At 29.4% G+C, this 24,339-nt stretch overlaps 5 protein-coding genes and 1 pseudogene across 9 annotated transcripts in view; 2 read left to right on the top strand and 4 right to left on the bottom strand.

Annotated features, from left to right (window-relative positions):
* Positions 1 to 122: 122 nt before the first annotated feature.
* On the bottom strand, positions 123 to 3,574 carry LOC112552655 (uncharacterized; annotated as a pseudogene).
* Positions 3,575 to 6,529: 2,955 nt separating this feature from the next.
* Positions 6,530 to 9,357, bottom strand: LOC112552654 (uncharacterized). The gene is made up of 8 exons (XM_089081917.1): positions 8,792 to 9,357; positions 8,523 to 8,642; positions 8,329 to 8,446; positions 7,775 to 8,036; positions 7,464 to 7,613; positions 7,245 to 7,335; positions 7,010 to 7,146; positions 6,530 to 6,693 (listed from the first exon to the last, which is right to left on the bottom strand). Exons 1-8 carry the CDS (start codon positions 8,966 to 8,968, stop codon positions 6,531 to 6,533), a joined length of 1,218 nt encoding a protein of 405 aa, XP_088938043.1. The 5' UTR covers positions 8,969 to 9,357; the 3' UTR covers position 6,530.
* Positions 9,358 to 9,538: 181 nt separating this feature from the next.
* Positions 9,539 to 12,980, bottom strand: LOC105427523 (4-vinylanisole receptor-like). Its single transcript, XM_025218348.2, has 9 exons — positions 12,091 to 12,980; positions 11,774 to 11,896; positions 11,534 to 11,651; positions 11,208 to 11,469; positions 10,680 to 10,844; positions 10,214 to 10,304; positions 10,000 to 10,136; positions 9,805 to 9,937; positions 9,539 to 9,719 (listed from the first exon to the last, which is right to left on the bottom strand). Exons 1-9 carry the CDS (start codon positions 12,235 to 12,237, stop codon positions 9,669 to 9,671), a joined length of 1,227 nt encoding a protein of 408 aa, XP_025074133.2. The 5' UTR covers positions 12,238 to 12,980; the 3' UTR covers positions 9,539 to 9,668.
* Positions 12,981 to 12,988: 8 nt separating this feature from the next.
* mus81 (mus81 structure-specific endonuclease subunit) overlaps positions 12,989 to 24,339 on the bottom strand; it is a 41,797-nt gene continuing 30,446 nt past the window's right edge. The window contains exon 6 of one of the 5 annotated variants that reach the window (XM_089081867.1): positions 12,989 to 13,176. In XM_089081867.1, the coding sequence (XP_088937993.1) occupies positions 13,088 to 13,176 (89 nt within the window). In that variant the 3' untranslated portion in view covers positions 12,989 to 13,087. Of the gene's footprint in view, positions 13,177 to 21,283; positions 21,479 to 24,339 lie in introns of those variants that run through there. The other 4 variants (XM_089081878.1, XM_089081879.1, XM_089081866.1 and 1 more) reach the window with 4 other exon arrangements.
* On the top strand, positions 17,871 to 20,448 carry LOC112552656 (4-vinylanisole receptor-like). The gene is made up of 9 exons (XM_089081915.1): positions 17,871 to 18,026; positions 18,247 to 18,366; positions 18,492 to 18,609; positions 18,759 to 19,020; positions 19,160 to 19,282; positions 19,570 to 19,660; positions 19,850 to 19,986; positions 20,118 to 20,250; positions 20,329 to 20,448. The coding sequence occupies exons 1-9, from the start codon at positions 17,871 to 17,873 to the stop codon at positions 20,377 to 20,379; spliced, it is 1,191 nt and encodes a 396-aa protein (XP_088938041.1). The 3' UTR covers positions 20,380 to 20,448.
* On the top strand, positions 20,920 to 23,387 carry LOC105427502 (uncharacterized). Its single transcript, XM_011639261.3, has 8 exons — positions 20,920 to 21,075; positions 21,275 to 21,394; positions 21,645 to 21,762; positions 21,864 to 22,134; positions 22,357 to 22,479; positions 22,595 to 22,685; positions 22,887 to 23,023; positions 23,218 to 23,387. The coding sequence occupies exons 1-8, from the start codon at positions 20,920 to 20,922 to the stop codon at positions 23,369 to 23,371; spliced, it is 1,170 nt and encodes a 389-aa protein (XP_011637563.3). The 3' UTR covers positions 23,372 to 23,387.

The following is a 24,339-nucleotide window of genomic DNA, read 5'->3' as shown; positions in this document are numbered from 1 at the left end:
AAAGACAGAAGAAACTTGTTAATTTTAAAATAACGCGTATCAAAGAGATCCATGTCTTTGTTATATTGAATAAGAATACGTAAATGATTTGCCTCGCGTTAGAATAGTATTTCTATCACACACCCCCCCCCACTTTCTTTCTCTATAGCTTCTTTAATATTCCGTTAAAAGTATATCCTGGCGGGTGTATAGTTTAGCGCTTCATCGATGGAACATAGACTTTAACCAGAAAAAATTGTAATGTATGAATAAATAAAATTTATGATAGTGTCGTAGTAGGTTTTAAAGCTTTGAAGATGTTTTGCATTATTATTTTATGTCCTGAGTATCACAAAGCGCTCTATTAGATATCGTATCGATTAATGTCTTAATGTCTCTCATTTGTTCAAGAAATTGTATATTGTTCATAATATACATATAAAGACAACAAATAATAAAAAAAAGTTTAAGGTAAAACTATTCTCTTTGTTTATGCAGAACATACATGTTGGATCAAGTGATTTGTGACAAAACAAATTTATTTTAAGCAGTATATCATTGCTCATTCTTTATACATATAATCTTTATGTAAAACCGATTATTTATATTACATACCATCCTTATCCAATTGTAGAAAAATATATAATGGACAATAATAACAAATATCATTATGATCATTTCAAGTCGGTAAACATTTAAAAAACATTTTCTTGTTGTAAAAAGTGGATATTTAATCGATTGATAACTTTCATGTTGTGACGATTATAGATCTTTGGTGGAGTGAACGAAAATTATGTGAAATATATCGAAATTATAAATCTGTCTACTGAACAAATAAAATGTCGAAAACGTGTACAAACATAAAGACGTATATAAAATCTAAAATTTTTTAGTATTTTATTTTTTAGTATTTTATTTTTTATTTATGTTGAAGAAATACTTTCTTTTAATTTTTTGCAAAATTTCAGAAATAAAATACATCTATAATTCATATTTTTAATGTCAAATATGTCGCTTTATGATAATAATAATCATGCCTTTTAAAATACAATGATTTGCTAATGACTTTTCTATAGATATGATATTTTGCGAAGATGTTTATAATATAATTGCAACACCATTTTTATTTCATTGCTAATATGGCGGTAAAGTACGACATGGCTGTTTGCATTACCTTAAAATCAAATATCAATCTATCACGTTAGGTAAAATTATAAAAATTATTTTATTTTTATATATGAAAGACATACCGAACTGCACATTGTCATGGACATAACAAATAATTTTCCAGCCGAGAGCGTACATGGAACGAAACTTCTGTAAAGAAGAATCCTCAATAAATTCCTAGTTTTCAAAGAAAATGTATACCATTCAGAATTGTACCTAAAAGACAAAAATCTATCTTTTTATAAATTTTTATTAATTATGACATATATTCATTTTTGATTAACAGAAAGAAATTATCTTTTATGAAAAAACTATTACAACTATTGCACTTAATTCTTGAATGCAAGATTTCTTAATAATTTACATAAATTTGATTAGCAGAATAATGAATGATATTAGAAGAAAGTTATGGAAATTCAATTCGCAAGATCTTAAAAGTTTTTTTTATTCCATAAATTGAAAAACTATATCTAAAAATTAAAAAATTGAACAAACTCGGATTCTTACGCTTTATCGAAAACTTCTGTGCTTCGATCAATTAATAATTGTCCAGGAACACACATACATATAAGATGAGTAAATATAGCGACAGTTACAAAAACATATCTTATTACTTCTCCAATATGATCCAAGTTATTGATAAGCTATAAAATTTGTGTTTAATTTATAGCAGTATCATGCTATAAAATTCTTTCTAAGATATACGCATTTGTCTCAAAAATTCTCTCTTTCTCTTTCTTACCTGTATTCCAATCACACTCAAAATCAGCACATTCATTGTTAAAACACACAACGTCACATGAGTGAACATGGAGTCCAATATCTGGATATGTCTAAGAGATTGAATAAAATAATTTAATGTAAATGAAACGAGAAAATTTTAGATTATATGATTAAATGAGTCCGTTAAAATTGTTAATGTCACTGTTATGTCGACGATAAAATTTCGCCTGGTACAGACTCTAATGCAAATTGATGTTTTCTCAAGCACGTTATCAATTCATGATAATCACTGCCAACAGAACCGTGTGTCTCCTTGAATAAATAATAATACTTCTTTGTGTTTGGTTTTTTGCCGTTCGTCCTGTCAGTAATATTTTCAAGACGCTGGCTTGGAAATGAAACATTATAAATTATTGCGCAATCTATATTCTCATATATATTCTCCAATTTTATTTGTTCGAGATAAACTTTTCGGAAACGCGTTTCTTAAATTTTTAAAAGATATAAATAATTATTGATATAATTGTTTTTAATTTTACTTACCCAATAGCTGTAAATAGACTGCAAGCATGCAGTACACACACTATGTACGTGGTATCGACGGTGAACAAAATTGTAAGTGTAATTGATGTCGAAATATAAGAATGACATAAAATTGAATAATAATATTTTTCCTTGTCCACTCTGTATTCAGCTTGATATACAAATGTCAATGATCGTGATTCATTCAATGGAATTATGATATCCAAAACTCTTGGTATTAATGGAATTAGTAAATAAAATATCACAACAAAGATAAAATAAACTAAAAACAGAAGCATATGTATATTGCTTGTTACTGTATCAATCAGTGAAAAATAATTTTTTTTAACATGAATGTTTTATAATTTTATATAAATATTTCAAAATTGTGTAAAATTTTAGAAAATATTAATCTTAATAAGAAAAAAAATTTTGTCTATTTATATATGAAAAGTCATAATAATATCCTTGCAATTCGATGATCTTTCTTTGTAAATTTAAAAATCAATTCAAAAAATAATTATTTTTGTACCTCCAAAATAATTTGTTAATTTTCGGCCGATATTAGCGTAATATCTCAAGGTATGATGTTCGAATTCACTATTAAAAAGCTTCCAATGATCGTTCATAAGTTGCAATAAACATTGGAACTGATCAATGCAAAAAAAAGTATTAAGTATTAGCAAATATAAATTATTATTATTTGATATTGATTTGACAAAAATCTCACTTTGCCATTGTTCACAACGATATTAAATAATTTTAAGTTAGAAACCAATATCGGTATAGTAGTAATTATAACTTCAACAAAAATATCTATATCACCCCAAGTATCGTATAAAAGGAGCACCTGGGAAGAAAAGTCGATGATTATATTGATAACATGCATGTATATTTTAAAATGCATGTATATCTGATAAGACAAATATATTTCTTATAAGAAAGAGAAATTGAATTAAATCAAATAATATATCTTAATCGATCATTTTCTAATACAATTACACTATTATTTGGATAATTAGTACGACATTACCTCGGTTGCAATGACAGAATATTGCACCATTGTTAAGAGACACGGTATCAATACTTTCAGTACTTTACGCTGATATGGCCAACCACCGATTCGTGACAAAAAGAATTTATTAATGGCATAGTATTCTTCCATATATGAATTCATGTCGTATGCAAGTTTTTGTACAAATGTACTCTCGCGAATTGTTCTCGATGTTAAATGTATAAGGAAAAAGAGACGAAGAGCAATATGATTACAATAATATTGGATTGTCAATGCGATAATTTCGGATTGTCAAACGTATCAAACGAATCGTGAAAGGTTTATACGTACGTATATATTAAATTGATCGATACAGGACAGTACACCTGTTTTACGGCACTTTGTAATAGGACTTGGATCTCACAGTATAGAAATTACACAGAAATTATAACATGTCTACAAAGTGAATAGAAAATAATTTTTTTAGTAGGAAATATTGGTGTTTTCAGATAAATACGAGAAGATTTATGTGCAGAATATACATGGTCTTTGACATGGTTATTAATTATTAATAGATATTTTATCAGCGATGAAATTATATGATATTTGTAAGCAATATCTATACCTTACGCAATTTTTAAGAACGAAAGAAATTAGTCTTTATTTTAACGTTAACATAACAATTATTGAAATGAATTATAATTTAAATTTAAAAAGTTAAATGTATGTATTATTTAAATGTTATAAATCCGTATAAACCTGTTAGCATAAGTGTTAAATAAAAATTTTATTAATTAATTACATTTTTAGTTTTATTTTACAAAGGTGCATTATATTAATATAAACTTTTAAGATACCAATACTTATCGAAAAGATGCCAATATTGAAGTAGGACATTGCTATCTGCATTATCTAAAGAAATAGAGGATATCAGCAAATTTTATAGACTTTATTTTAAAAACGCGCTTCATAAATGACAAATTTTTTTCAGTTTCTTTGTACCGTATAAAAGTTCTCCAACGACATTACGAAGAGTTTTCCAGCCATTAGCTTGCACGTATGCGACTTCTTATTAAAATCAGTACAATATCCTTCTGTATCTTGGTAGACATATTATACCAGAGACATGAATACCTGCAAATCTAGTGCTTGTAATATTCGATGTGTTTCTGTAGCAATCGCTTCCGATCACTCACGTTAATTCGTGAACGTTCGAATTTTGATCTAATAAATACTGTGCCATTAAGCTGAGAAAGAACAAGTGAATCAGTTGGCCACATATAAACATAATACACATCGCCATTGCGTCCCATTGGAACAGTTTGCTCAATAACTGAAGAAGAACAAAGAAATATTAGATGTTTGAAATATTAGATGTTATGTACCAAAATTTTTTTTATCCAGACTTACTTGAACCGCTGAGATACTTATATTGATTAGATTTATAAACTTAATATGGTGAGGAAACTCCACGTGTAAATGCAGTGCAATAATTGCACAGAACTGATTAATGAAAAAGATATATAAGGTTTACATTTAAGAAAGATATTAAAGAAATGATTAATTAAAAAATAAAGTAATGTTTTGTAGCAAAAATATAATTTATTTAAAATAAGAAATTGTAATTTTAATAGATATATTTCCGTGAAGAATGATGTAACATATATGTCATGTTTTCCCAAGATTATGATTGTACGTATATAATATTTCTTATTAAGTAATTTTATTTGAACTACAAAACTACTTTTGTAACAAACTGTTTACTTTCTCTTTACAAAAAAGAGATATATTTAGTAAAAAGCATCTTATTTGAATACCAACTTTATTGCTCTTTGATGATTAATAACGCATTCTCTTACAATAGCAGCTTGCTCTTTCCATTTTAACCGCTCATCATATTCATAATATTTAACATTAGTGAACGAGAGAGTTAATATATTTATTAAAGGCGTTTGAGATGGTCACAGGCCTATGAAAGACAGAAGAAACTTGTTAATTTTAAAATACCGCGTATCAAAGAGATCTTGTTATATTGAATAAAAATATGTAAATGATTTGCCTCGCGTTAGAATAGTTTTTCTATCACACACCCCACTTTCTTTCTCTATAGCTTCTTTAATATTTCGTTAAAAGTATATCCTGGGGAATGCATAGTTTAGCGCGTCATCGATGGAACATAAACATTTTAATCAGAAAAAACTGTAATGTATGAATAAATAAAATTTATGATAGTGTCGCAGTAGGTTTTAAAGCTTTGAAGATGTTTTGCATTATTATTTTATGTCCTGAGTATCACAAAGCACTCTATTAGATATCGTATCGATTAATGTCTCTCATTTGTTCAAGAAATTGTATATTGTTCATAATATACATATAAAGACGACAAATAATAAAAAAAAGTTTAAGATAAAACTATTCTCTTTGTTTATGCAAAACATACATGTTGGATCAAGTGATTTGTGAAAAAACAAATTTATTTTAAGCAGTGTATCATTGCTCGTTCCTTATACATATATAATCTTTAGGTAAAATCGATTATTTATATTACATAACCCTTATCCAATTGTAGAAAAATATATAATGGACAATAATAAGAACAATATATCATTATGATAATTCTAAGTCGGTAAACGTTTAAAAAACGTTTTCTTGTAAAAGGTGGATATTTAATCAATTGATAAGTAATTTTCATGTTGTGACGATTATAGATCTTTAGAGGAGTAAAAGAAAATTATGTGAAATATATCGAAATTATAAATCTTTTTTCTGAACAAATAAAATGTCGAAAACGTGTACAAACATAAAGACGTATACAAAATCTAAAATTTTTGTGTATTATATTTTTTATTTATGTTGAAGAAATACTTTCTTTTAATTTTTTGCAAAATTTCAGAAATAAAATACATCTATAATTCATATTTTTAATGTCAAATAATGTCGCTTTATTATGATAATAATATGCCTTTTAAAATACAATGATTTGCTAATGACTTTTCTATAGATATGATATTTTGCGAAGATGTTTATAATATAATTGCAACAGCATTTTTATTTCATTGCTAATATGGCGGTAAAGTACGACATGGCTGTTTGCATTACCTTAAAATCAAATATCAATCTATTACGTTAGGTAAAATTATAAAAATTATTTTATTTTTACGTATGAAAGACATACCGAACTGCACATTGTCATGGACATAACAAATAATTTTCCAGCCGAGAGCGTACATGGAATGAAACTTCTGTAAAGAAGTATCCTCAATAAATTCCTAGTTTTCAAAGAAAATGTATACCACTCAGAATTGTACCTAAAAGACAAAAATCTATCTTTTTATAATTTTTCATTAATTATATGAATTATATTAATTTTTGATTAACAGAAAAAATCAATGAAAGAAATTATCTTCCACGAAAAAATTATTACATATTGCACTTAATTCTTGAATGCAAGATTTCTTAATAAACTTTACATAAACTCGATTAGCAGAACAATGAGTAGTGATTAGAAGAATATTAGAAGAATATGGAAATTCAATACGCAAGATCTTAAATTTTTTTTTTTAATCCATGAATTAAAGAATTATGTCTAAGAATTAAAAAACTGAACAAAACTCGGATTCTTACGCTTTATCAAAAACTCCTGTGCTTCGATCAATTAATAATTGTCCAGGAACACACATACATATAAGATGAGTAAATACAGCGATAGTTACAAAAACATATCTTATTACTTCTCCAGCATGATCCAATTTATTGATAAGCTACAAAATTTGTGTTTAATTTATGGCAGTATCATGCTATAAAATTCTTTCTAATATATATGCATTTGTCTCAAAAATGCTCTCTTTCTCTTTCTTACATGTATTCCCATCACACTCAAAATCAGCACATTCATTGTTAAAAGACACACCGTCACGTGAGTGAACATGGAGTCCAATATTTGGACATGTCTAAGAGATTGAATAAAATAATTTAATGTAAATGAAACGAGAAAATTTTAGATTATATGATTAAATGAGTCCGTTAAAATTGTTAATGTCACTGTTATGTCGACGACAAAATTTCGCTTGGTACAGACTCTAATGCAAATTGATGTTTTCTCAAGCACGTTATCAATTCATGGTAATCACTGCCAACAGAACCGTGTGACTCCTTGAGTAAATAATAATACTTCTCTGTGTTTGGTTTTTTGTCATTCGTCCTGCCAGTAATATTTTCAAGACGCTGGCTTGGAAATGAAACATTGTAAATTATTGCGCAATCTATATTCTCATATATATTCTCCAATTTTATTTGTTCGAAATTAAAGATAAACTTTCGGAAACGCGTTTCTTAAGTTTTTAAAAGGTATAAATAATTGTTAATATAATTGTTTTTAATTTTACTTACCCAATAGCTGTAAATAGACTGCAAGCATGCAGTACACACACTATGTACGTGGTATCGACGGTGAACAAAATTATAATTATAATTAATGTCGAAATGTAGGCATGACACATGATCGGATAATAATATTTCTCTTTGTCCACTCTATATTCAGCCTGATATACAAATGCCAATGGTCGTGATTCATTCAATGGAATTATGATATCCAAGACTCTTGGTATTAATGGAATTAGTAAATAAAATGTCAAGACAATAATAAAATAAACTAAAAAAGAAGCATATATACATATATATATGTATATATATATACATATATATATGTATATATATATATATATATATTGCTTGTTACTGTATCAATCACTGAAAAGTTTTTTTAATATGAATATTTTATAATTTTATATAAATATTGCAAAAATGTGTAAAACTTTGGAAAACATTAATCTTAATAAGAAAAAAAATTTTGTCTATTTATACTGAAAAGCCAAAATAATATCTTTGCAATTGTAATAGTCGATGATCTTTTTTTTTGTAAATTCAAAAAATTATTTCTGTACCTCCAAAATAATTTGTTAATTTTCGGCCGATATTAGCGTAATATCTCAAGGTATGATGTTCGAATTCGCTATTAAAAAGCTTCCAATGATCATTCATAAGTTGCAATAAACATCGCAACTGATCAATGCAGAAAAGAAAAGAATTAAATATTAGCAAATACAAATTATTGATATTGATTTGACAAAAAACTCACTTTGCCATTATTCACAATGATATTAAGTAATTTTAAGTTAGAAGCCAATATCGGTATAGTAGTAATTATAACTTCAACAAAAATATCTATATCACCCCAAGTATCGTATAAAAGGAGCACCTGGGAGAAAAGTCGATGATTATATTGATAACATGCATGTATATCTTAAAATGCATGTATATCTGATAAGACAAATATATTTCTTATAAGAAAGAGAAATTGAATTAAATCAAATAATATCTTAATCGATCATTTTCTGATACATTTACACTATTATTTGAATAATTAGTACGACACATTACCTCGGTTGCAATAACAGAATATTGCACCATTGTTAAGAGACATGGTATCAATACCCTCAGTACTTTACGCTGATATGGCCAACCACCGAGTTGTGACAAAAAGAATTTATTAATGGCATAGTATTCTTCCATATATGAATTCATGTCGTATGCAGGTTTTTGTACAAACGTATCTCGCGAATTGTTCTCATTGTTAAATGTATGTTATAAGGAAAAAGAGACGAAGAGCAATGTGATTATAATAATATTGGATTGTCAATCGTATCAAGCGATAATTTCGGATTGTCAAACGTATCAAACGAATCGTGAAAGGTTTATACGTACGTATATATTAAATTGATCGATACAGGACAGTACATCTGTTTTATGGCACTTTGCAGTAGGACTTGGAACTCAGTATAGAAATTACACAGAAATTATAACCTATCTATAAAGTGAAAATAATTTTTTTAGTAAGAAATATTGGTGTTTTCAGATAAATACGAAAAGATTTATGTGCAGAACATACATAGTCATTGACATCGTTATTAATTATTGATAGATATTTTATCAGCGATGAAATTATATAATACAGTAATACTTGTAATATCTATACCTTACGCAATTTTTAAGAACGAAAGAAATTTCTTTAGTCTTCTTAGTCTTTATTTTAATTAATGTTAACATAACAATTATTGAAATGAATTATAATTTAAATTTAAAAAATTAAGTGTGTGTATTAATTAAATGTTATAAAGCCGTAAACTCGTTAGCATAAGTGTTAAATAAAAATTTTATTAATTAATTATATTTTTATTTTTATTTTACAAAAGTGCATTATTATAAACTTTTAAGATGCCGATACTTATCGAAAAGATGCCAATACCGTGAAATAGGACATTGCTGTCTGCACTATCTAAAGAAATAGAGGATATCAGCAAATTTTACAGACTTTATTTTAAAAACGCGCTTCATATAAATTTCTTTCAGTTTCTTTGTACCGTACAAAAGTTCTCCAGCGACATTACAAAGAGTTTTCCAGCCATTAGTTTGCATGGTATGCGACTTCTTATTAAAATCAGTACAATATCCTTCTGTATCTTGGTGGGCATATTATACCAAAGACCTGAATACCTGCAAATCTGGTGCTTTTAATATTCGATGTGTTTCTGTAGCAATTGCTTCCGATCACTCACGTTGATTCGTGAACGTTCGAACTTTGATCTAATAAATACTGTGCCATTAAGCTGAGAAAGAACAAGTGAATCAGTTGGCCACATATAAACATAATACACATCGCCATTGCGTCCCATTGGAACAGTTTGCTCAATAACTGAAGAAGAACAAAGAAATATTAGATGTTTGAAATATTAGATGTTATGTACCAAAATTTTTTTTATCCAGACTTACTTGAACCGCTGAGATACTTGTGTTGATTAGATTTAAACTTAATATGGTGAGGAAACCCCACGTGTAAATGCAGTGCAATAATTGCACAGAACTGATTAATGAAAAAGATATATAAGGTTTACATTTAAGAAAGATATTAAAGAAATGATTAATTAAAAAATAAAGTAATGTTTTGTAGCAAGAATATAATTTATTTAAAATAAGAAATTGTAATTTTAATAGATATATTATAGATAGATATATATAGATAGGTATATTTAATAGATATAATAATATATTTCCGTGAAGAATGATGTAACATATATGTCATGTCTTCCCAAGATTATGATTGTACATATATAATATTTCTCATTAAGTAATTTTATGTGAACTACAAACTACAAAACTACTTTTGTAACAAATTGTTTATTTTCTCTTTACAAAAAAGAGATATATTTAGTAAAAAGCACCCTATCTGAATACCAACTTTATTGCTCTTTGATGATTAATAACGCATTCTTTTACAATAGCAGCTTGCTCTTTCCATTTTAACCGCTCATCATATTCATAATATTTAACATTATGATTATGATTCTCGAAAGATTGCATAGTATGTTTTTTGATCGAATCGGCAACATGCTCCAATTTATATCTGCAAGTTAAGAAATTATTTTATCTTTTATGCACAAATATTTTATACTCGAAAAAAATAAAAAACAAAAGAATATTTTATTTAAGTCTAAATAAGTCTTAATAATTCTTAAATAACGTATTATTTTTTTTTATAATTAAAATAGCGGCTTCTGAAAAATTCGATTATCCTTTTGATCGTCATACAAATTTTTTTAAAGAGCTTTGATTTTTTATTCACAATTTATCTAGCGAAAGGTACTTAATATTTTTATTTTATATTTTTATTTTAATTTTTTAAATTGTTGCAGGTTGTGAATCAATCTACTGTCGTTGTCGGCAATAAATAAATACAAACTGATACAGAATTATCTTCGGCGCTTACCTGACAATTGCAAATAGGTAGCAACCATGAATAGTAAGTGTGACGTACATCAAATCCGCGCCAATGATATTTATTATAGTCGCCATTGATGTCATACTGCTGTGCATCCATAACCATAGCCAATGGGTCTGAAGATCAATCCCGTAATCGAGGTCGAAGGCCAAGCTTCTCGTACGCGTTTCGTTATGGGGTACTATGATGTCCAACACCGGCGAGATCATCGGTGTCATGATAAAACACATGAGTCCATTACACAACATAGCTGAAAAGGCAGGTGTAACAATACACACATATGCGTTCGCTACGTCTGATGTCGCTCGTCATACTTGAATAAACGATGCACAACATCCTCGCCTTCGACGTGTAATTACTTAAAATCTTGTACTCTTCCGCATTCGGATTTATTTTCCAGTCTACTTCGATCTGGCGCAACAGCATTTTAATCTGAAACGGCATTTCATAAAGGGACGCGCGACTTTTAATTCAGAAGCATATTTATATCAATTTTATTCGCGTTTCGCGCTAAAAACGAACGACATAAAACAATAACGAACAATAATTAATACCTCCGTATCATATCGAGCGCTCGTTATTACTTTAGCCATGCTTACTAGGATAGTCATGATAGGGGGTACACACATGCACATTGCATCTAAGTCTTTTCCCCATACGTCGTAGAGTCTCTTCACCTATATCAATAATCGATATAAATGATAATTTCCGGTGTTTCTCCGATGATTTTTTTTTTTTAAAGGATATTTAAAAAATAATATTGTCTATCCGTACAATTAATCTGCGCGGAATTTCAAAGTACATTAATAATACTTTGCAATTTTTTTGACATAAGCGCCTATATTTTACTCATACAAAATAGTTGCTTTACCTGAGGCGGAAAAAACGTGAACATTATGAACATGCTGATAGATTGGATGATTCTTCTCTTAAGTTGCGACTGATACGGCCACATACCGACCACCGAGGCAAACAGTTTTGTTACACTATAATATCGCGTGTCGAATACCGCACTCATATTAATCCACTGACGAATTGGAAATTTGTGAAGGAAAAATTGTACGAAGGAACATCGGCGAGGGAAATAAAGTTCAGCGTACCGGAATCATCGATAGACGCGCGTATTCCCGTCGTGACATTTTGACAAGCTATACTTAACGGAATTGCATCTTTCGAAATATGAATTTTTTACACGTTAATGAGATGAAAAGAAAAAAAGCAAGAGAAACATAAAAAAAATGATAGGCATGAGAGATGTGTCTAATATATACCAAAGAAAAATAGAGTCTTAATTCTGAAAAATCGCAGTTCAGTTTCCAAGATAGAAGCGCAAATTAGATAATTTTTTCTAAATAATCTTTTCTAGTGAATCTATCGAAAATCTATTTTGGTCCACTTGTTTACCATTTACATCAGTTTCATTTTAAATTATCAAGATATTTTGCATATAAGAATTTTTCGTAGTATCTTTACAATTTCGTACAATTTCGTGGAAAGATATATCGCCTGGTGAATGATTAAATTTTAAATGATTAATTTTTTTCAATTATGGAAATTATCAAATATATTTTCAGAAATACATCGTATCGAGTATTTAAGAATTTTACAGTATGAAACTACAAAAAATATTTAATTACAGAAATATTATTTCATAGAAGAAAACGCCATGAAATAAGATATGATCTGCGCCATCTTAAACAAAAAACATTTTTTTTTTCTTCATTGCAGTATAGCTTGTAATATACAAATAAGCATTATATATGTACATTATCTCTAAAAACAAATCGTGTACAAATTTGCAATACATGCGATAATGGTGCTTACCGCGCTATAATTGGCCATTGACATCATGTATATTTTTCCAGCAGTCAACGTGCACGGCACGTTACTTCTGTAAAGCGATATCTGTAATAATTTCTTAGTTTGTGAAGAGAACGCGTACCAACGTGACCTGCAACTGAGATATCTCTTTTTAGAAAGAGTTAATTATTTTTTTGTACTTATACATATTTTCCATTGTTCAAATTATATCTTAGAAATAATACAAACAGTATTTTAGTACATGCAAAATTTGATAATATCAAACTCAAAATACGAGAATTACTATCATATCGTGGGAAATTGTACTTTCTAATAGACATTGTAGCATCTAATAACTTCAGTGATTTAGTACATAATCTACTGTCTATTAAATAATATGCTAATAATTATATCAGAATATTCAACAAGTAGCATAATTTCTCAACGATATTTTTCCTGATTCTTATTCTTTCTATCAAATATTACATAATAATTTTACGCGCTATTAAACACGTCTTCGCTGTGATCCATCAATCTTTGTCCCGGCAAAGTCATGCACAGAAAATAGAAAAACTCGCTATACATAAGGAAGTATCTAATAAAGGTATCTAATAAAATTTTCAGTATTGTTGATATTACTGATTACTTAAGTGAATAGAATTGTTATCAACAATATATATAAAAATATCTACGAGTTTTATCTTAATATATGGAAAGAACGGTTTTATTGAAGTATCTAAATATGAGCAGATTTAAAAATAACTTTCTTGGATTATTATAATTATTATATAGGATGTTTAAATGTAATGATAATAAATTTTCTATATTCTAGCAATTTGAATATTATTATTTTAATGGCTTGATAAAATTACTTTCAGATCTATGAGCAAAACTGTTCTTTCCGTGCATATATACTCCATGAGATACTTGCTTGAAGTCCTATAAGGCTCATGGCTAATACACTTAATAACAATTGGATACCTGTCGATAATGTGAAAGAAAACATTCTAATAACTGATATCTGGCAACGAAAATAATTTGTAAATTTAGTAATAATTAAAATATATATGATAAGAAATAAATTGATCTCTCAGCTAAGACAATTTTGGAAAAATTAAAAAAATTTTTTGTTCTAGTTTTTCAATAGCATAATGATTATTAATCAGAAAACGAGTACAAACTGTATTGCAAGCTGATGTTTTCGCAAGCACGTGATAAATTCGCGAAAAACTATCCTCTCTTTAAAGCAAACATTTTCGATTTTTTCATCTTGATATATGTTTTTTCTTTGTTTTTCGCAAAGTAATCCATTTTATCGACGTATTTTTTCGAAATTATATAATTTAATCGATATCGGGTTAAATTAATAATTAATTAATATATGCAAATACAATAAATAAATTTTTGAAATATAAAACTGATTTATTTTCAAAAGTTCAAAAGTTGACAAATTCAAAAGTTTACGTAAAAATGTAGACTATAGTTAATATTATAGAATTGTGTTTACCCAATTGCTGCAAATAAACTGCAACTATGTTGCACGTATGCTATATATGTGGTGTCGACGCACACTATAATTGATATAATCATTATAATCGCTATATAAGAATGAAATAAGATAATAATATTTCTCCCGATCTACATGGTACTCCAATGGGAAACGTACTTTCGCGGACGATTCTCATTGAGAGGCACTATAATGTCCATGATCTGCTGGTAACACTGGTATTGTCAAATACAACATCATTGACATTATGTAAATATAAACTGCGAACAACGATTGACACCGCTACTGCTTAACTCTTTCTTTTAGATATAGCTGGTGTAATAATTACGATAGTAGCGTACTGTTTGCGAGATGAATGAATTTACAACTCATTATGTTTAATCATGATCAAACATGAAAGTCAAAGAAAACGGTGTAGCTTACTTGCGTAAAATATTACTACTTTTCTACAGAACACGACATAATTTTGCATAATCTCGACATCTGTGGAATTGGTAAACACGGTATTCCAGTGGTATTTAATCAGAGATAACAAGTGCCGCATCTAAACAATATATATAAAGGTTGAGTAAGCGTAAGATGCAATGTACTTCAAATACGATTTAATTATACCTCCTTCATCTTAAAAATAAGATTGGATAACTTCGTAAAGCAGCCGATTAGTATTATCGTCGAAACTATGCACTCAACTGCGATATCAATATTACCCCAACCCCAAGCATCGCACATTCGTTATTATCTAAGAAAATAAAGCATGTTGCTATAAAACAGTTATTTAAAAAAATCGTCAAAGAACCCGCCGCATTTTTCAATAATGACAAATAATTATTATTATTTAAAAGTTAAATATCAGCTGAAAAATCGACGAGTGAAAGATTCAAATCAGATGTTACTGATTCTGATTTAGGGATCTTATACTTTTTAAAGATAAACACGAAACAAATTTAATCTATTAAATGTTAAATCGGATGCTGTGAGGCAGCATGATGTCGATTAACACTATTGAGCTCAGTATTAATATCCTTATATTCCTATCGCTGATAGGGCCAAGCGCCGATTTGTGACATGAAAATCTTGTTAATGCTGTAGTAACGTAGTATGACCGACTGCATGATGAACTGCCGCAATAGTAGAAGATCGATGAATAAAACGACGAGGACATTGTACATGTATACAGAACGTATCATCAAGTTCTCTGATGCGGTTGATGTTCTTAATGACACTTTGTCAGTTATTCATTCGTGTACCATCTCATTTAAAACAGCCATTCAAACAAACGGAAAACGTTATGTGACATTATCGATTCAAATGTATAGATGTAGTTCTTTTTTATCTTGCGATATCTTAACTTAAAATTTCAATAAGAAAGTTATTCTATATTATGAGAATCACAAGAGTATAAAAAATGAACTGCCTACACAGTTTATTCACAGACGCCTATTTATGACAATTGCGATAATTATTTTATATTTATTCGTTTATAATTCGGTTATTGTATAACTAGAATTATTAAATTTTCTTGTCTTGTCTGTTATCTATATTTTATAAAATGATTCTGAATTCTGAATGTTTTAATTATTCTCTAATTCATTAACATTTATATAAAAATGAGGGAAACTGTGATAAGAAGTATATTTTAGGGATATATATATATATATATATATATATATATATATTGAGATATTATTTTAGGAAGAGTTTTAGATTAGTTATCTACCGAGTTTTGTAAATTTTTTTCTTTCAAATTTCTTTGTCTCTTTGAAATCTATCTATAAAAAATAAATCAACGCTTGTAATTTTAATAAGTTTTAATAAAATTCAAAATTTTTAGTTCAAAATTTCGGTCTTAGAAGTTTCAAGTCCTCCATAATTGCGCATACATTGTAAGACTTAAATTAAGGAACATTGATAATAGTGTTACGTCCACGGCGGTCACTGACACTCTCATCCAACGCTAGGAAGCCGCGCTCGGCAATAAACAATGTCGTTTATAATACGATAATAAAATACGTAGGCCGCTAATAAAATACGTAGGCTTTATTCAAACTAATCAACAACAATTTGGCGGATACACGTCTGTACATCACGAGTCACCGCGCCGTACTTTTTTTCGTAAACAACACAACCGGTGAGCGTTTCGCTTTTACTCCAAACGGCGGCTCGACTCCACTCGGCCGCAGAAGACTCGCGCTGGCATAACACTAGTATCGTTTAATGCAATTAAATATATTTAATACATTCTTTAAAGAAAATTATATAGATTTTACAATTGTACAAATACATAAAATGATTCTAAGAAGATTTTTTTTTTCTAGAAGATAGTTTCTAATGATATAGTATAAAGACTTCTTACGCATATCAGATGATATGAATTATATAACTAATACTCTTCCTTGCATATTACTCGTTTGTGTTTTTATAAAAATGTGATTGTTTGTACTTTCATAAGCCGTATGTAAAAATTATTTATGTTTTTCTTTTTATTTATATAATTGTTTGCATTATCTAAAAAGATAAAAAATATAAACTCACAATAATTTTTCTATTCATTAAAGATTACAACTTCCTGGATAGATTCTTTTTAGATTCATCCGTCTGATGCGATTTCTTATTAAAATAAAAAAATACATTGTTCCTTTGAATTTTGACTTTGAATATTTTACATATATCATATAGGATGGGGCAGAGTTTTGTTATATTTCTGATATCATTCTGTCGATAAAATTTTTAACAAATGTTTTGTTAGTTCTGTTTTTGACAAATTTAACTATCACTCACAATCACAGTCTGGTTTCATAAATATTTGGGATTTATTTTGATATTGTAAGATTTTTTAGTTGTAGAAAAAAGTTATACTTTTTTATGCCTTCGAGTGTCATATTTAACTTAATTTCTGAATATTATTTTACTGACAAGATATATGTTTTTTAATTAAATTGTGCCATTTTTTCCACATTAACAACACTTCACATTTTTACACAAATTTCTTTTATTTATTATTCAGATCCCTCTTGCGACACAAAGCTAACACTATCATCTCATGCAAATGTCGTGCGAACATTAAAGTCGCAAATTGTTCGAACGCTAGAATATGCTATTTCCGTATTGCGAAAGAGTCAATTATTGGAATCAATTGTTATGATGAAAAGCTGCAATGAAAAGGGTCTCAGTGCGTGCAAATAATTGCGCACTATGTTATAGTGGCATAATTATGGGCATCCAACCTGCAACACAAGGAATTGTTAATAACGTCTAGGCGTTTTGCTTACGCAAGCAGTAGCAAGCATATGTAAAAGTAAAGTAAGTAGTCATTGATGTAATTCGAATTTCTAGTATTTCTAAGAATGACCGAGCGAAAGGATATTTGGCGAAGTCGATATTATACGATTCCTCGATTATATATGACCTTAGCAGGACTATGGCCGTACCATCAGATTTGCAATAGATATTTGCACTTTGTACCAACATTTATAATCTGTTCGATTATCCTTATACCTATGGTATATATCGCATTTAATTAACGCCTTATAAGTTTAAAAAAAATTCTTATTTTTACGTCGAAATTTTATAATAATGTAATGTTCGGTACCGTAATGTTCGGTTCTTTTCACACGCAAATAGTTTTTCTCCAGAAAATATTTTTAAACTCATACTTTTTTATTTTCAAGAATATATGCATCAGTATTTATAACATATTCATATTAATATTTCATAATATAGTTACTATACGTGCTCATCGCCATGACAGGTCTCGAAGATTTGTTTGAGTGTATGCCAACGATATTAATCACAATAATATTCAGCTTTAAATTAGCAAGTTTGATGGCGAACAGTGAAAAAGTAAGTAATATGATTATTACACGAATTTTATTAATGCGATTAATGTCAATTAATCAAATTCCCGATATCCATTCTGATAATAAATATTATTGGTGTCATGAAAAAAGGCGAGTGTGTGTTCGTAGATAAAAGCTTGTCTTAAGACGATAGAGAATGATTGGTTGTCATTGAATACGGATAGCGAGAAGGCTATTCTGCAGCGACATGCTGCATATGGACAATATCTGACGATGTTTTACGCAGGTAAATACGTTAAAAAAAAAATAGATGCTCTGATATAACAAAATTTTTGATGGAAAATTATTAAAAAAATTGAAACTTTGCCAGAAAGCTCTTTTCTCATAACTTGATCAAATTCTTTAGTGATACTTTTTATATGCGTATGTTTCCAGTCTTCATGGTGATGACAGGTTTACTTTACATGCTTAAATCGATCGTATTAATAATGATGGAGGATACTTCGAACTCGACCAAACTGGCCGTAACGAAACTACCCTTCCGTGTAGAATATGGCCAGAAGATAGATCAGTACTTTTATCCAATACTGATACATTGTTATTTAACTGTATATTCTCATGTAACAGCCACGGTTGCCGCTGATACCTTTTACATCTCTTTGATTCAACACGCCTGCGGGATGTTCTCCGTCGTGGGGTAAGAGTATCAGGAACGATATTTATAAAAAATTAAAATTACAGATCTTAACTAATACCATGAAAGCACCTTGCTGTTTCGATCTTACAATCTGAAAAATACAATTTGCCAAAAGCGTTATTATTTTAGCGGCTTCCAGACACACGCTGGAACATATCGGTAAAGATATGAACGCAAATTTTAATCTGAAGCCTGACAAAATAAACGACTATAATTACAACAAAGCTCTCGACTGCTTACGCAGACATCTGCATATAATGGAGTGCGTGTTATATTTTATTACAGCAATATATACTCAGGATGAGAAAGTTATTTTGTAAATTATTTTGTAAAAAATAATTTGTTACCATAACTCATCGTAAAGAAGTAACTCGTTACTCAAAAAGTAATGAATTATAATTTTTGTAATAAATTGTTATTTTACTAAATTATTTTATTAAATTTTGTAAATTCTTTTCACCGTTTATAAAAATCATTATCAATTGCTATTATCAATAAAAAAATATAATTATCTTCGTTGTTATCAACATTAAATATTATTAAATCCAGATTCGCAGAACTGATCGAATCTACGTTTACAAATATATTTCTGGTCAGCGTCAGTTTAAATATGATTGGTGGCAGTATATGCGGGATACAGGTATGTTAATTTTTTTATACTATAATTTGTTATACGAACAAGATTTTTTAATTAAATGAAAATATTTGTAAACCCAATATTATATTTTACATCTTTCGGCTCTTTATGCTTTCCTTTTTCAAATCATATTAATAACACTTATATAATCAACGATACGGTAATTAATACGAAAGAAAATATATGTTTTAGGTATTGATGAATTTAAATGATGCGAAAGATATAATAGCACCCCTTGCTATTTATATTGCTCAACTCATCCATCTTTTCCTGCAATTTTGGCAGGCTCAATTTTTATTGGATTACAGCAACGTTCCGTACGAGTCGATGTAAGCAGTCAAATCTGTTTGAGTTCATTCTCATCATTTTGATACGATATATCATACGTTCAAGTAAAATAGAAAAAACACAGAAACAATCTTTTCGATTTTATCGCTATTTGGCATGTTTTGTATCATAGTTGCAGAGCAAATTGGTATTATACCTCGGATAGATGTAGAAAACTTTTGCTTTTAATCATGAATAGAACTGTCTCACCATGCAGAATAACTGCGGGCAAAGTGGCGACTTTGTCCATTGAAAGCTTCGGCGTGGTAAGTAAAATATCGTTTATCTTTCCGCTTCTTGAGTTCTTCTTTTAAGATGTACTTCGTGATTTCATTCCTCCGAAGGTTCTGAAAACGTCAATGTCCTACTTCACAATGCTGCGCTCCTTCCAATAAGACATTCAACGTGCGATTCATGCAGGCCGGTTTATTAAGAAAATTCTGAAAACTGTGTCCACGCATTCTAATTATCAAAAGTATCAAGAATATATGACAAAAATTTAATTTTGACGTTTAAGTCTCGTATTTTATTTACCGCATTCAAGAATTGCGATCATCGTGGCAGAGAAACGCTACGTAATTTCTTTCGCAGTAACCGATTCAATTATCCAAGAACAGAATTGTCGTGATACTCAACTTAATAACTCAATTTATTATCAACTTCGTTCAATGAACAGCGAGCAAATGTTTTAGTGAGAAATGGGTAGTTGTCACTCTTCGCAAAACTACGAACTAAAAGACACGTTTACGTAACAGCAACCGTGAGGGGATGATAGAGTTATACACCACGGGAAATAATTGCGCAATAATTTCGTAATGTCGTAATTATAGCCGTACAATACTGCGACACAAGGAATTGATAATAGTATTTCCCTTACCGAGTAGCGAGTATTCACAAGAAATCGTTGATAGTTCGTAATCTTAGTGTTTCTGAAAATGGATGAGCGAAAGAACATTTGGCAAAGTCGCTTTTATACCGTTCCTAGAGCGTACATGAGGTTGGTAGGAATATGGCCCTACCATGCGTTTCGCGACAGATGTTTGCTCTTTGTGCCGATGTTCATGTTCTCCATCACCATTCTTGTACCTCAAGTATGTGCCACGAAGCTATTTGGCTTATCAGTTTATTCTGCAACGCATTAGTTCGTCCAAATGTATATGAAATTAATATTATATTTATTATTATTATTATATTTATTAATATTTAATTATTATTCTATTATATTATATTATTATTATTAATAATTAATTAAATAATATAATTTATTTTGTAACATTAATTTTGACGTAGCTACTATACCTGATGATCGCCGCGGTGGATCTTGACGATGTATTCTCATGCACCCCATCGATGTGGATCACTATAATATTCAGTTTCAAATTAGGCTGGTTGATGATGCACAACAAGAAAGTACGTCACACTCGCACACTTCGAGTAATGCGAAATAGAAATTTTAATAAAAAATTCTTGATCGAAAATAGGATGATTGAAAATCTGCAAGAAATTTTTTTCTTGTAACTCGATCGAATCTTTCAATGACTTCATGTATATAGCGCGTATAATTTTTATGCGAATGCGATTAAACTCTTAATATTAATAATGGTTTCGGTACAAAGATAGTCAGCGTTGTGAAAAATACGCGCATGTTTATGTTTCGTAGTTGAAGACTTGTCTCGAGACAATGGAGGACGACTGGTTGTCGTTGAATACGAACGTCGAAAGGGATATTCTACGGAAACATACCGCACACGGACGATATATCACGCTAACGTACGGAGGTACGTTTTGGAAATTTCGCTAGAAAATGTCAGGCCTCCTCCAAAACTCGGTTGGAGCTTGCAACGATTACTCGACGTAACGCGTATATCGATTTCTTTAGTCTTTATGCAATTTGTGGGAATCCTTCTTATATCGAAATCGCTCGTGGTGATGCTGCTGGAGGATACTTCGGAAGCGACAGTATCCTCGCTAGTGGCAGAATCGAAGCTACCCCTCAGGATAGAATATGGGAAAATATTAGACCAGTATCTATATCCCATGGCGATACATTGTTACCTGGCCGTGTTCTCTCACATCAGCATTACGATCGCGGTTGACTCCTGCTATATCGCTTTGATTCGACACGCGTGCGGGATGTTCGCGATTGTTGGGTAAGGAACTCAAGAATTACAGATCGAAATATAATACAATTACAGATCGAAATAAAATAATAGAGATGATCGTAAGTGGAATACCGGGGTCCATCTGCGACCTCTGAGTATGTACCGCGATACTTTGTCTCTCGTCTCGATTTCAGTTTCGATTCCAGCCCGAATAAAAGAGCGGCTGGTTTCGATTTTGACAGGAGCGTTGTCATTTGAGCGGATTTCCAGACACACGCTGGAACACATCGGCAAGGATAGCGATGGCAATTTCGACCTGAAGCCCGACAAGGTAAAAGACGACAATTACAACAGAGCTTTGGGCTGCCTGCGCAGGCATCTGCACGTGATACAGTGCGTGTTAATAGCTCCGTATCGAGATGTACTGCACAACTATAATTTCTATATTATCTTTAATTGTAATTAACGCATTACCTTTGAGCGCGTTCAATTTTTAACAATTTCACAGATTCGCGGAACTGATCGAGTCTACGTTCACAAATATATTCTTGGTCAGCGTTTGTCTTAACATGATTGGCGGCAGTATGATTGGTATACAGGTATGCATACTTTTTTTTACCGTACTTAGCAATAAAAATTTCTTTTAAAGAAAATTTTGTAATTGAAGAAAAATCCATGACAAAAATTATATTTACATTTTGCAATAAATAATTTGAGGATAGAAAAAAATGAATGTTTTTAGAAAGGAAAATATCTCAAAAATATCTCAAAATCTATCTCAAAAATCTTAAATATTTCAGGTGGTTTTGAACTTGAACGATGCAAAGGATATTGTAGAACCTTTTGCTATTTATATTGCTCAACTTATTCATCTCTTCCTACAGTTCTGGCCGGCTCAATTTCTATTAGATTATAGTATTCTTCCTTACGAATCAATGTAAGAATAAAATTTCATTTTTCTAATTTAATGCAATGGAATTATCATGATTCATTTGTTACATATCTAAATATTTTTTCTTACAAATACATAATAACAATGAATGTTTTTTATTATAAATTTTTTATATGAATTTCGTACATTTTTTTCTAATTTAGAATATAGTACTAAAATAATTCTATTCCGAATTATAGTTGTAAATCAAATTGGTATTATACTTCGGGAAGATGTCGAAAACTTCTTTTTTTAATTATGAATAGGAGTGTGCTACCATGTAAAATAACTGCCGGCAAAGTTGTGCCTTTGACCATCGAAAATTTTGGCACAGTAAAATTGCATTATTATTAGCATTATTATTATTGTCATAATCTTTTTCTTAAAAAAAATATTTTCTAATGATTTTTTACTCTTAAAGGTTTTAAAAACAATGATGTCTTATTTTACGATGCTACGTTCTTTCAACTGACAATTCCAAATTGCATCTCTGCGTTCAGTTTTTGAATCTTAAGAAACTTTTAAAATTTGAAGATTTATATTTATTTGTGAATTATTATGCTAATTTCAACTGGCGATCAAACCAGACTATTTTAAAGAAATTAAAAATATATGATAAAAATAATGCGTTCTTAAATTTTATATCTTTTATTATAATAAAATTCCTAATAATCCTAATAAATAATTTTAATAAAAAAATTTAACATTACTTTTTTATAACAGCCAATTTAATTTTTCCCCAAATTATTTAACACTTACACAAAAATATTCTTAATAACATCCTATTTATCGAAAAACTTTTAAATACATCAAAACGCAAGTTAAAAACACAAGATTGAAATTCTTATATAGATTTAAATTTTTATATCATATTTTATTTGTTGTATTCCGTAAATTTGAGAATTTATTGAAACTAGATGATTGGTTTGAATTAGTTTTTAAATTAAGTATTAAATCGAATTAATTCAAGCTTTGATCTCATTTACCATTGTTGCTATTCATTTTATCTGATCGTTCGAAGAATAGAATCCTGTCTTTCCACAAACGAGATAAAATAACTCGATATGTTCGCTAAGAATGTTGTTCGAAAACTGATGCGAATATTACATATGCTGCTAACATGGGATATAGAGATAAAGGAAAGCTCTCTTCAAAGAAAATACTACCGTTAAAGATGCAAACATATAAAAGGATTGAACACATAGATAGTTAATCGCGCATTTATTCTTAAGTATAATTGCGGTAATACTATCTAGAATAGGAAATAGACAAAATCAATAAGTAAGCCTTTGCAATTCATCGAATATCAAACGTTCTTCATC

The sequence above is a fragment of the Pogonomyrmex barbatus genome, unplaced genomic scaffold (assembly GCF_055798465.1).
Source record: "Pogonomyrmex barbatus isolate J1 unplaced genomic scaffold, ASM5579846v1 scaffold5, whole genome shotgun sequence".
Taxonomy (NCBI): Eukaryota; Metazoa; Arthropoda; class Insecta; order Hymenoptera; family Formicidae; genus Pogonomyrmex; species Pogonomyrmex barbatus.
Note: the sequence above shows the minus strand (reverse complement) of the source record. Positions and strands in the feature narration are given on the sequence as shown.

Bases quoted from the DNA above. Each gene is read 5' to 3' on its own strand.
- LOC112552656 (XM_089081915.1), top strand. From the start codon at position 17,871: ATGACCGAGCGAAAGGATATTTGGCGAAGTCGATATTATACGATTCCT. The intron at 19,021-19,159 runs GTAAGAGTATCA...AGCGGCTTCCAG, and splicing joins GGGATGTTCTCCGTCGTGGG to ACACACGCTGGAACATATCG. The intron at 19,987-20,117 runs GTAAGCAGTCAA...TTTGTATCATAG, and splicing joins AACGTTCCGTACGAGTCGAT to TTGCAGAGCAAATTGGTATT.
- LOC105427523 (XM_025218348.2), bottom strand. From the start codon at position 12,237: ATGAGTGCGGTATTCGACACGCGATATTATAGTGTAACAAAACTGTTT. The intron at 11,652-11,773 runs GTATTAATTATT...ATGCCGTTTCAG, and splicing joins GCGCTCGATATGATACGGAG to ATTAAAATGCTGTTGCGCCA. The intron at 9,720-9,804 runs GTACAAAGAAAC...CTATTTCTTTAG, and splicing joins CGCTGGAGAACTTTTGTACG to ATAGTGCAGACAGCAATGTC.
- LOC112552654 (XM_089081917.1), bottom strand. From the start codon at position 8,968: ATGAATTCATATATGGAAGAATACTATGCCATTAATAAATTCTTTTTG. The intron at 8,037-8,328 runs GTACAGAAATAA...CTTCTTTTTTAG, and splicing joins ATTAACAAATTATTTTGGAG to TTTATTTTATTATTGTCTTG. The intron at 7,614-7,774 runs GTAAGTAAAATT...TTCATTTCCAAG, and splicing joins AGTCTATTTACAGCTATTGG to CCAGCGTCTTGAAAATATTA.
- LOC105427502 (XM_011639261.3), top strand. From the start codon at position 20,920: ATGGATGAGCGAAAGAACATTTGGCAAAGTCGCTTTTATACCGTTCCT. The intron at 22,480-22,594 runs GTGCGTGTTAAT...ACAATTTCACAG, and splicing joins AGGCATCTGCACGTGATACA to ATTCGCGGAACTGATCGAGT. The intron at 23,024-23,217 runs GTAAGAATAAAA...TCCGAATTATAG, and splicing joins ATTCTTCCTTACGAATCAAT to TTGTAAATCAAATTGGTATT.